This window comes from Myxine glutinosa, chromosome 12, assembly GCF_964187855.1.
Source record: "Myxine glutinosa chromosome 12, kmMyxGlut1.1, whole genome shotgun sequence".
Lineage (NCBI taxonomy): Eukaryota > Metazoa > Chordata > Myxini > Myxiniformes > Myxinidae > Myxine > Myxine glutinosa.
Genome location: NC_136272.1, coordinates 48,499,810 through 48,513,163, shown reverse-complemented (window position 1 = coordinate 48,513,163; position 13,354 = coordinate 48,499,810). Strand labels below are relative to the sequence as shown.

At 42.2% G+C, this 13,354-nt stretch overlaps 1 protein-coding gene across 2 annotated transcripts in view; it reads right to left on the bottom strand.

Moving 5' to 3' along the window:
- The window catches only part of LOC137437352 (dipeptidyl peptidase 1-like), a 59,734-nt gene that overhangs the window by 26,889 nt on the left and 19,491 nt on the right, over positions 1–13,354 (bottom strand). The window contains exons 3-6 of one of the 2 annotated variants that reach the window (XM_078766813.1): positions 12,696–12,859; positions 11,461–11,532; positions 8,831–8,986; positions 637–755 (exon numbers count right to left, since the gene is read on the bottom strand). In XM_078766813.1, the coding sequence (XP_078622939.1) occupies positions 637–755; positions 8,831–8,986; positions 11,461–11,532; positions 12,696–12,859 (511 nt within the window). The remainder of the gene's footprint in view (positions 1–636; positions 756–8,830; positions 8,987–11,460; positions 11,533–12,695; positions 12,860–13,354) is intronic. The other variant, XM_068131692.2, reaches the window with a different exon arrangement.

Here is a 13,354-nt window from a genome sequence, read left to right as displayed (position 1 = left end):
GGGTACTCTTGGTCGCAGGAGGAGATTTAAAAGAGAAGAACAATAGTTTCAGCAGGATGAGGCAACCCCTCACACCGCAAATGAGTCCTGTTAGTGGGTTACAATTCACAAGGGTGAGAGAGTGATTGGTCGATGCTTCAGCATCAAGTGGTCTCCACATTCCTCTGATCTGAGCCTGCTAGATTTTTCTCTTTGGGAATATCTCATAGACAATGTGTACAAAGATAACCCCAGAAGCATATTTGAGCTGAAACAAGCAATCACAGAGAAAGTTAGGTACATCCCACGTGCCGAATGTCAGTTGTTACACATTTGTTGTTAGATATTTTATACCTTTCTTTTTCCCCTTTGTACAGTATGTCTGTGTTTCTGGAAGACGCTCATTTTCCATCTTAAGGGTTAGGTTGTAGGTAAATAAGGATAAGTATTTTTGACCATTCTATGAGATATTTGTGACCTTTAATTTCATTTGAGGCTCGTTAGTATGTGTGATTTTTTTGTTATTATCTTACAGTATTTGTGCATGTGTTTTGTACAATACAATCCTTTATTTATGAACAAATATTTTTGTGTTAATAAACATGGATGCAACTTCCTGCTTTTGACCTCACAAAAGAGGCATAACTATGATAATACCTTGGTCACGGACAGGAGACACAAAGTTGACCCCATTGACATCACGCCAGTCCCAAGTGTCTGGTAGGCTGTCTGCGCGTCGCTTTACGTCCCCTGATACTTGGGCAGGAAGAGGAGATCTGTGTGCAAAGTGATTATCAATGTGCAGTTGAACTCCATTGATATTTACTGTTCATTCTAAGTAAGGAATATATTTACCAACTAGAACGGCACTCAGTAGAGAGCATACCTCCGCCTGGGTGGCCATATCACTCAATAGTGAAGAATCAAAATTTCATCTAAAATTAAATAATTCTCATATATTCAATCCATATTCAGATCTTCACCAAAATCGAATCGATTCTTCCTTGTCACACACACACAAACGGTCCACCAAGTTTCGTCCAAATCCGTCCACAACTTATTGAGATATCCCGCTATGTATCATTTTTGGCCGTTTCTACCAATGGTGAAGAATCACTTAAAAATTCTAGTAGCCGGATCCGAATCCGGATCTTCACCAAAATCTAATCATTTCGTCCTTGTGACATGCGCTACATCTCTGCTAAATTTCGTCCGAATCAGTCCACAACTTTTTGAGATATGTTGTTCACAAACAAACAAACAAACAGGCAGGGGTGAAAACATAACCTCCATCCACCTTTGGTGGCGGAGGTAATAAAGCCACTGCTGAATTTATTTCCCATGGCTGTATAATGCCAGGGTTCCAGTTGAACATGAGGCGTGATCAATGGGTTTGTGAAAAGGTTGGGGCTGTTTTACATCCTCTATTAGCCTTTGACCCAAAATAATTACTGGGCATGGTGTATGATAATAATTATAATGGTGAAGCCAAATCCAAATATATTGCTTGAAAAATATAAGAAAAAAAGGGTTTTGTGATTGGATTTCTGAAATGTGATTGGATCATTCAAGGAAGCATAATTTAGAAAGATAATCACACAAACAGACGGAACTGTATGGTAGGGAAGGGACAGGAAGAGGTTTGAAATATGGAGATCAGAAGAAAAGCCCCTTCCAGACTCCAAAAAATATATTATGCACCTTCTTCAAAGCAATTTCTTTGCACAGAAAAAAAAAATTAACTTTGAAGATGCCACATGCTTCTTGAGAGCAGAGGTTTTAAGCAAACTTTGCAAACTCTCTGAAGCCAAGCTTCCTCTTTTCCAGAAGCAAAATTGAATTCCTGCCATTTCCATCAACCCTCACTACTGGCAAGACATCACAGATGAATCCATGGGATTTTTGCCTGTTTATTTTCATTTAGCATGTAATTTATGTGTGTCCGATGCTACAATTCTGATATTTTGCAGTACAACAACAAAAACAACATTTATTATCCTCACGCTTTTTGAAAAATAACGGGAGGGGGCATCGTAATCGGCTCCGTCTGTCCGTCAGTCCGTCCATCCATCACGCTATCTCCTCCTAAACGGTTGGGCAGAAATTGACCAAACTTGGTAGTTATGATCACCACATGGTACGAAGGTGCAAGAGGAGTATCATATTAGACCACGCCTCAAAAATACCAAGCCAAAAATATTTTTGGCCACTGTGTGAAACACCAAAAATGCAAGTGTGAGAACATTATAAATAGTAAGGGAAACATATGAAAATCTGTTAAGTAAATTGTTACCAAAAAATTTCACCAATATGTTTGTAAAGGTGTGTAATAACATGTGTTAAAATGTTGAAGGTCAACTCCCGTGGGAAACCCAGAAAAAAAGCTGTTGAATTCGGGTACCGAAAAATTATTTTCGAGAATTTTTATTTTTTTAAATCGGCCCTTAAGTAACTTATGAGGGGTCAAATAAGGGTTTTTCATGATTCGGAGTTGATTGTTAACATTTATATTTCACCACAGACACTCCTTTGTGGAAAAATAATTTCTAAATATATCTCATTTTCTACTTTGCAGGACATGGAGTCTAGCAATATGGATGAAGACGTTACTCCACCTGTGCTCAATTGCTTCATCTGTGCACGCTCGGATACACCAGCTGAAAGGCTCATACAGGCAACTCCAAAGGGATACTCAACTTTATTGAAACAAGCAGAAACTGTCGAAAATGTTACTGTTGTGGAACGTATGAAGGAGGCTCAAAAGGAAGGAAAACTGAGGTACCACCAGAAGTGTAAAAATGATCTGTACAACAACTTTGTTGCAACCACCAAGAAGTCAGCTCAAGCATCAAAGGCAGAGAAAGAGTCATCAAAGTTGAAGAGAAGACGCACTACTTGTGAGTTCAGTTCATCAACTGGCTGCAGTTCTAGAAGATCACAGTCAGTTGACCTCCTGTATAAGGATGTATGCATTCTTTGCAACCAACCAGCCCAGCTCTACAAAAATAATCCAGCACAAGCTAGAAAGAAATACAGAGTGCCAGATAATTTGACTGCAGATACACTGAAGGCAAGCTTGCTGAAGACAGCACGGAGTCGCGGGGATGACTGGGGCACTGAAGTCACTGGACGCCTGGAAGGGATCAACGACTTGGTAGCAGAAGAAACACTGTACCATTTGCGATGCAAACTTATGTTTGCGAGAGGTGACAGTTTGTCCAAGACTGATGAGGAAGGAAAAAGGAAGAGAGGACAGAGGAGTATTGATGAGGAGCGAGAGGCAGTTTTTATTGAATTCTGCGAATGGTTAGACTCAGAATTAGAGCATGGGGTAATGAACATGGACCAAGTCCATGAAAAGCTGCAGGAGTTTGATCAGTCACCAGAGAAGAGCCTTTCTTATTCAAAGCATTGGCTAAAGATAAAACTTCTAGAGAAATACGAAGACACCTTGTATTTCACAACACAGGAAAGAAGGGCAGATGTACTCTGTCTCAAAGATGGCACCGACAATATTCTGCGAGTGCATCATGCTAATCTTGACCATGGAGATGAGAAGACTCAGATCATAAAGACGGCACTCAAGTTCATATCCAATGATATTGCCTTGATTGATTTAGGTCCAAAGTCATACCCCACCACACACAGTATGACTGACATCGATAGTCAGCTGACACTTGTTCCTGCAAGCCTTCAGATGTTCTTGAGACCGATTGTCAAGACAGACGAAAGAGTTGCCGTTTGGGGGCAGAATTTTATTAAGGCCTGTCGACCTCGGTCTGGGGTATTGCCACACCAAATGGGGCTTGCCATACAACTTGATCATAGATTTGGGTCAAAGTGGATGCTCAACAAGTTCCACCGGCTCAGATACACTGAGTCTTACACGGAGACACAAAACTACAAATACTGCTTCCTTAATAGTAGGAGTGGAGATGATGTTCCAGATACTTCTGGCACTCTTGACACCATTGTGGAGGAAACCGATGAACAGATCAATGATGAGGTTGCGGTTGATGCTGCGCTTGAGGATCAATCAGTGATGACAGCCAAAGTGCCAGCCAGTGAAAGTGAATTGTCAAGTAATGATCAGGTGGTCTTTATGGAGGTTGGGGAAACAAACAATGCAGTCACTCAGTTTGTTGGAGACAATATAGATTTAAACATTGTCTCTATTCACGGAAACACTCCCTTTCACTCAATGGGTTGGATCAAAGTCACCTCTCCGGCACCACCTTTGCCAGATCCACAGACAACAGCAGCTTTCCCCCGGTGAAGTTGAAGGCACTCGACAAAGCTAAGATCCTGAGAGGAACTGAAGTAAAGATTATTCCATTTACGAACAGGAAACAGATAGGAACGAACGCGATCATGTTTCTCCCCCTCGCTGAGCTTTCCTCCTCCCTGGCTCATGATCAGCCACTCCTCACTCCAGGTGACACACTCTGGGCAGCGGGGTGGGTGATCAAAGCCAACGATCCTGAGTTCCCACACTCCAACTGGAATGGCTGGATGAAGAGAATCCATGCTAATGATGCATGGTACAACATGTTCTCAAGGAAGGCAGCGGCAGGAGTGATCAAACCAGAGACTCTACCTCCAACAGAGGGTGCAGCTGCACAACATTCACTCCGTGCCTACCTGCAGACCCGGGACTGGATCCTTCTACAGAGCATGTCTCTGAACCCCAGTGACTATGGATGGACAATAGGTGTGCATGGGTATGAGCCAGTTCCAACACTGGACCCCACGGCTCCTGAGGAGCTATTGCAGTTCACGAGCTGTAATTGTCATGGAGATTGCAGCAACCGGCGATGCAGCTGCAAGAAGAATGGGGTCACGTGCATCTCGGCCTGTGGAGTCTGTAATGGCATTACATGCAGAAACTGCAGTCATGATGTTGTTGAGTCTGAAGAAGACATAGACAATGACTGTTGAAACTTCTGACATTGTGAATGAGAAATAACTCTTGAGTATTATATATGTATGTGAAATAAAAGCTACTTTGTGTGTAAATGTAAAAGTGAAAATATAAATGTTAACAATCAACTCAGAATCATGAAAAACCCTTATTTGACCCCTCATAAGTTACTTAAGGGCCGATTAAAAAAAATAAAAATTCTCGAAAATAATTTTTCGGTACCCGAATTCAACAGCTTTTTTTCTGGGTTTCCCACGGGAGTTGAACTTCAACATTTTAACACATGTTATTACACACCTTTACAAACATATTGGTGAAGAAATTTTTTGGTAACAATTTAGTTAACAGATTTGTGAAATATCTCATAAAATGCCCTTACTAAAAACATTTTAAATGAAACTGTGCATATGCAACCAACATTGGGAAACACGTGAAATATATAACGATTTTTTATTTGAACCCCCACTTCAAACACTAGTGGGTGGATCACACTTCCCTAGGGCATGAATTGGGAGTTTGGGGTGATGAGGGGGGGGTGTCGGGTGTGGAGGGGGGCGTCACAGGGGACAAAATGGGGGAAACTTTCTAGCTCAGAATTTGATATTAGGTCATTCCTGATGGAACTTTATTCCATCTTTCAACTTTGGGGGATACATTAAAAAAAAAAAAATGATGAAGCATGAAACAAAACAATAACCATTAAACAGCAAATATTAAACAATAAACGTTAGGGGTAAAATACAGGGTAAAATAATAAAGAGCAGTAATGAGGAATAGAGGGGTTATGTCTCCTTAATCACGTGATTAATTGGAAAAAAGTTATTGCCCGGAGTGCTCTGGGAAGTCATATCACCTCCACCAATATCACTGGCTGTGTTTGTCTGAGGTCAAGTCCTGTGTTGTCTGGTGCCTCTGTGTCCATATGTTTGCATCATTTGCGTGACAGATGTTCCATGAACCTCAGACCCTAAAAATAAATTCTCATTATTTCCAGTTCTGCTATAATGCACAGAAGAGTCGTCTTCTCTGGAAGGCACTTTGAATCCACCTTACGCAGAGGATATCTTGCTGCCCATTATTTTAACGCGCTAGTGCCAAGAATTCATCGACTCCTCCAACATTTGTCAATTTGAAGCCTTAATGCAGAGGTGTGTATTCATACTGCAGCAGTGCAATTGTACATTTGCAAGTCCACCAGGAGAATCGCGGGCTGGACTCGACGTCAAATCCTCCCCCAGACGATCACCAATCTAGTAATAGATTGTCTATAGAGGCCGTACCCAATCCACCAGGAAAGTCGAGCAGATCTTTTCTTTAGTTTCCAATACACCTAAACTACTGAGATCGGCTGCCTTTGGTAATCTCCCCTTAATTAGTATTTGGGGCAGAATGAACCCCAGGGAATTAAACCAGGATGATTAGAAGCTCCAAATCAGGGATTCATGCCAAATTTCCAATAGCTGTGATTTCCCAACAAACTTTGACGGCTTATCGCATTATGTTATCCCATTCACATGACAGATATTCAGGTCACAAGAAACAGAAGGGAAACATTGGCCCCACACTATGCCATGGAGTCGGTGCTATGTGTTCGAGGATGGGAGCTACTATGGTGGGGCTCAGGTGGGAAGAGATGGTCTGGCAAACCCCATCCAGCTTCGTAGAGTCTCTTGCAGTCTTCACGCTTGTTCAGTGCTGGAGTCGGTGCTGTGTGTTTGCGGTGAGGGTGGAGTGATGGGAGCTACTATGGTGGGGCTCGGGCAGGAAGAGACGGTCTGGCAGACCGCACCCAACTTCATAGTCTCTCGCAGCCTTCATGCTTGTTCAGTGCTGCTGAACCCTGTGCCCTGGGCTGCTCGGTACTTTCTTGGTACTCGGTACCTTTCTTGAGCTGCTCATCCCAAACTCTGAGCCAACTCTCTACCGGTTCTGAGCTCCCACTCAAGCTCCGCTCCCTTCAACCGCTCATTCTATTAATCACCAATCACCAATCAATCACGTGATTAAGGAGACATAACCCCTCTACCAATCCTTACTACTGGTTATGTCAGTCTTTTGGGACTGCTGCTCGTAACATGTAAGCTCGTGATACCTGCCGCATGGTCGGATTGTCAGCGACTAAACCGACACCCCTCACTGGCTTTGCTAGTGGGGAGGGTGACTGAGACACCCTGCCAGGACCAAAAACAACACCTGGCAAAGGGTGGGTGAGCTCCCAAAGGGAGTCAATGGCCATCCGGTAAGGAGATTGTGTCTCCTAAAAAACACCCATTCGGTTTGTACCGGTTCAAGTCATACCAAAGACTTTAGAAATGGTACATGCTGCTTCCTTGCTTGAAAAGTAGAGAGCACGGACAATCCCCATCAGGTGGCATCCATGGGGAGGAGGAAATTCCTCTTGAGAAAATGCCCCGCTGAGTATGGTGAGAAAAGCGGCATCATTGTTTTGACGTCGCTGGTACCCAAAGTTATCCCAGGAAGTGACGTTAGTGACGGCACTTCCCCCAAGCTCAGTGGCTGTTCAGTGTTTGTCTCATCAATGTGTGTGTGTGTGTGTGTGTGTGTGTGTGTGTGTGTGTGTGTGTGTGTGTGTGTGTGTGTGTGTGTGTGTGTGTGTGTGTATGTGTCACAGCATTATTACGAGCCTTAGCCCAAGTATTAAAAAAACAAAAAAAATCTGACTTGTAAATTGAACTTGCATGGCTATTCTTACCTCCCAACCATGCACTGATTGTTTCTCTGCCCAACCTCTCGAGCCTTGCACGCACAGTTACGACAGTTACACCCACAGTTACAAGCATTTTTGGGTGGTTGTAGGGGTGTTGGTGGTCCCAGGCACAGGCAGTCCTTACTTTGGCGCATGATTGTGAAGTCTTACTTTTACCATCCTTGGGTGAAGTGGAAGGGTAGGGGGAGGATTCACTGGGCTCTTGAAGAAGGTGTGTCACTCAAAGTCTTGAGTCTCACTATCATCCATGATCTTTATTTGGCAAACCACATTTCTAAATGGGCCTTCAAGGCCACTCACCACATGAGTATCCTCCATTGTACAAAGTCCTTTATTGGCACACATGAACTCTTATCCATCAGCAGAGTCTCCATCTGCAGCTTGATGGAGTACTGATCTCTCCTCTGAGTTTGCACTCCTGCCTCAGGAGTTTTGCTCAGCTTGACACTGTGGAAATCAAGTCCTTCAATATCATTGGAATCTCCAACGACAAAACCAAGTCTATGGACCTCTCACTTTCTCATCGCACACAGGTCAGTGGTCTCTCTGTCTTCTACTGCCTCCTTTCAGCTCTTGCTCCCACTACTATTTCCCTGCTTTATCTCACCCTCCCCAAGTTTCTGCAGGATGCACACTGGCCATCAGGAACCCCATTCTGGTGATATAATCCCAAAATACAGAATCACTGCTCACCTCCACTCATTTGTTCATCTTTTTTTCCCGCCTGTGGAACTGACCTCCACATTCTCTTCCATCTCCTTGTTCCCTCCAGGTCGTCAAGACAACGGTTCACCACCATCTCATCCCCTATCCAAAGATATACCGTGATATTTTCTACACCTGTAGACCTTGATCCCACATGCCAATCTCTTTCCAAAATTTACAGTTTTTCTTCTTTATCCATCTTGTCCACCCCATGCATCCTCCACTACCCATCATTCCTTCCCACATCCCTTATTTGTTCATATCTACCTCTGCTTTTCCCTTAATCGGCCTGCTGTTGGTGTTTACCCCCCTTCCTCTTTCTGGTGTTCCTTTTGCTCTGTTGTGTCCTGATCCGTTCTGTGTTCTAGCTCTTCCACTATCAGCTCTCGGCTAGCCTGCCTACCATAAAATATAAACACCAACAGATATAATCAAACAAAGATTCAAAATAGATTGAAATATCATCATAAATTGACAACCGGTGTGGTCAAACTTACTTGAACAAGCGGGACCTGGAACCACCAGCTCGTTTTTCCAGCATCTCAATGGGCATCCCAACATATTCGGGGTACAGGCATGCCTTCCAGCTCAGGTTCAACTGGTTAATGGCATCAACAAAGTCGCCGTTGTGTTTAAACAATTGTCTTGGTGTCCTGAAAATTAGTGAAACCACAAAGCACCTCTTATGACTTTGACAATATAAAATGTACAAACTAGTGTCACAACTCAACATCTGGGAAACATTTTAACACTTTTGTAACTTTGCTCATTTAATTCTCAGACAAAGGCTGTAGTTTGACAATGGATTTTGTAGTTCATAAGTGATCTTACTATAATTCACCAAATGTCCGTCTGTCCGTCTGTCCGTCCATCCGTCCGTTCGCAGATACCGCAAAAACGGCTGAACTGATCGCAACGATATTTTGGGTGGGTAATCCTGGGACCCCCTGGAGTAAAATAGGCTATATTGTTTTTCCAATTTCAGCTTTGGCCTCCAGCATTTTCCGATTTGGACTCCCGCATAACGTTATTTTCCCGAGTACCACACAAACGGCTGCACAAATCGCTGCACAGCTGCACGAACTTGCTGCACCGATCGGACTCGGTGAACTCGGACAAAGACCTTTTATAAGGACATGGGTTGAATCCCTGCTTGAGAGAATGCCAACCCCCTCCCCACCATCACGGTCATCTCTCCAACTCACAATCCCACGATATATGCGGAAAGGACGACCCAAAACCAATTATCTTCTTTTTGATTCGTATATAAACATCATTAAAAGTAAATAATGACCTCAGCCAAAGTTCAAACCACGTGGGTTGAATCTCTACATGAGAGAATTCCACATAGCTATTTGGGCGGTGTATAAGCTAACAGATCGCTGTCTCCATCGATCTTGCCAAGGCCGTATCACCTATCGGCTCAAAATCCTTTTAACTGTTGACATGGTAGTTTTTACAATGAAGGAAACATGTATCGGGAGTACAAACTACAACGCGATTGTGAATGTGACAGCCCTGGGCGTCTTTCGCTTTGCATCGAATTATTCATTACATTCATTCATTCATTTAAAGATCATTATGCTCATTCTTTCGCTCATTAAGCGTTCATTAAACATTAAACGTTCATTAAATGATTACGAAAATAAAAACGAAAAACATTACGAAATTACGTTCACACCGTCACATCAAACACTACCGTGAACACAAACATCGTCACAACATCGTCACAATGAAAACATCGTCACAAATGTTACGTTACGTAATTCAAACCGTGAACACATTGAATATTGGAGAGCCCATTACCCAAATTTGAAACACGATGGAATAATATTTACCGATACGAACAGTGATGTGGCTTTTATTGAAATTCTACAAATACTGTTTAGATTTTGATTATTTGCGTGTGATATGATTCAACGGATGTTTATATAAATCGTTTAAAATAAAAAAAGCCTTCAATTTCTGATATTTTGCCTTTTCATTTGGTCCTCCCAATTGAAGCCTGGTGCCGTTGCTAGTATTTTAAATTATGGCATGTGACATTATTGTTCCAAATCTGAATATTATATGTGCTTATCCGCTGTTGGACCTCTGGTAGCTTATACCTGTTGTTGCGTTTGAGCCTGGGGATCAACTGCTGAAATCTACCTATACGGATTCTTTCCGACATATTTGTTCTTTGTTTCTTTCACACTTCGTTCTACTTTTTCACATTTCTCTTTATTACCTCCGGCACGGAAGGTGGACTGAGGTTATGTATTCAGTCATGTTTGTCTGTTTATCCTTCCATCCATCAATCTTTCCAGCCATTAATCCACATAGCCATCCAAAGGAAAACTGCCAGCCTATTCGAGGAGTGAAGTCGCCTGCCTGTTCGTGGGACAATCTGTGCTGGGCCGTGTCGAGCTCCACTGGCCTGGCACGACCTGCGCTGGCCTGGCACGACCTGCGCTGGCCTGGCCCGACCTGCGCTGGCCTAAGACAAGCTGTACTAGGGCGAGATGAACACGGGGCTTAGTGCAAACGACGCAATAAGGTCCTCGGCGTACAGCGGTTGCTCGCTCCATACAGACTTGCACGATCTTTTCTTGTGTTCGCTCAGAACCCCTAATTTGTCTACTCGAAGTGCACAAAGAGCTTCAATGACTCTAAATAAAAAGAGCTATCACAATTTACCTCCATCCCCAAGTGGATGAGGCACTGTTTTGCACCGTACGGTACACAATTTCCTCTAAGTTTACGCTGCAATATGCTACACCACTCCCACACGTGACTCCCATACACTACCTTCCATCATTTCCTCCCATTCCCTTCCCTCCATTTTGGGATCCACACAGGCCCGCCTGTTTCTGCAGGCTAAAAAATAGGCCGCGTCTAAGCCTTGTACTACCTCGATCTTCTTCTTCCTCTCCGCCTGCCCAGATGAATTCAGCGTGCTTGTCTCGTGTTTTGTACGGTATATAAGTAAAACTGTCTAAGGGGTTATTTTTTACATGCTAGGGGTAAGTCTGTTCTCATGTGTCTTTTGATTGCTTTGTAAATACATGCTTGTGAATATTGGATTTATGAATTACCTTGTGAAGAATTACCCTTTAGAACTAGATGGTATTCATAGAATACTTACCTTGCGCAGTCAACTTGGTGTGAGCCAACTCTTCTGTTTTTGAACGTTTCTTGTTTTTTTGATCCAATATGGCTGCCAGACCACGTGAGCGATGACATCATAAAATTTATATTCTCTAAATAATTGTTGCATATATCATGCTCAATAAATTTCAAACTGATCAGACTAAGCATTGTCCCTGTCGAATTATGACGTCATAATTATGGCACCAATGACGTCATCGTTAACAACACCTATTCCCCATATGGAGTTATTTACAATGAGCCACGTTTCAATTTTTTCCATAGAGCGGTTTTGGAGATATGGAGGTGCAACGTTTTTCGGTTTTTCCAAGATGGCGCCTGTAACACATGACCTATGACGTCATGATTATCATTAAAATATTCGAAAGGAGGAGGCGCTCCTATGGTGAAAATTTCGTGTCCATCAGACCAACGGTTGCCGAGAAAATGAATTTTTAAAATGCTGACACGGCACACACTTTACTTTACTGAAATATAGACACGTACGTACGCACGCACGTACGTACCTGAATGCTTAACCCTGCTTTTCGCTTCGCGAGCGCAGGGTAATTAGCCTTTAGAATTACCCTTTAGAATTACCCATTAGAATCACCCTTTAGAACCCCTTAGAATTACCCTTTAGAACCCATTAGAATTACCCTTTAGAAGCCATTAGAACCCATTAGAATTACCCTTTAGAACCCATTAGAATTACCCTTTAGAACCTTTTAGAATTACCCTTTAGCACCCTTAATAATTACCCTTTAGAACCCTTAATAATTACCCTTTAGAACCCTTAATACTTACCCTTTATAACCTCATAGAATTACCCTTTACAACCTTTTAGAATTACCCTTTATATCCCTTTATAATTAAACACAGGAGGTTAGAAAAGTTATTCTTCCTTTTTGACGGACGGACGGACATAGTCAAATATTGAAGCGGCTTCACCACTTAACAATAATCTCACTCCTCCATGCGCACGCGAGATCGGGACAAATTCAGGGCCAAAGTACTACAAAACTACAGGTTTATTTTCTGATTCATATTCCGAATCAATTGAACATTGAATGAATTGAATTGAACATTGAATTGACAATCAATTGAAATTAAGTTGTTCCTCCATCATAAAATGATGTTTGTAGACAAACAGGCAGACAGACAGACGTGAAACAATTTCTTAATATTCTCTGTATTATGAACTTCAAAAGCTAATATGAAAAAAGAACGCACGTTTTTGAAGAAATGTCAGGAACAACCAGAGGAGTCCATTTATCAGCTGGTGGATCTATGCGTTGTCCGTAGAAACAGCTCCTCTGTTGAGCGAAGATGTTGTGTACCCATCCGGGACTGGCCTTGTCACAGTAGCTGGTGACTCTCCCACTGCTTTCTGAGAACTGTTTATAACAAAAAGCTCATCATGAAGCACAAACATTTGTTTACATGTATAATTGAATTCCCATTTTAATTAATAAATAAATAAATAAACCAGAAATATGTCATGCACAGCACGATACTTGGGAAATCCCTAAAATAAGTTGTTGGCCTATGATGACTTCGAAAATAATTGATGGTTGAATTAACTGACATGGGATTCAAATCCTCTTCAAATTTCAAGTTAATTGGATGAAAATTGAGGATTTTAGAAATTTGGCCAATGTTGACCTTTTGGCCTATGTTGACCCTTTGGCCGATGTTGACATCAAAAATAGTTGGGGGTTGAATTTAGTGACCATATATGCAAATCGTCTTAAAATTTCAAGTAAATCGGATGAAAATTGAGGATTTTAGAAATCTGGCATATGTTGACCTTTTGGCCTATGTTCACCTAAAATATAATGGGTGTTTGAATTCAGTGACCAGATATACAAATCGTCTTCAAATGTCAAGTC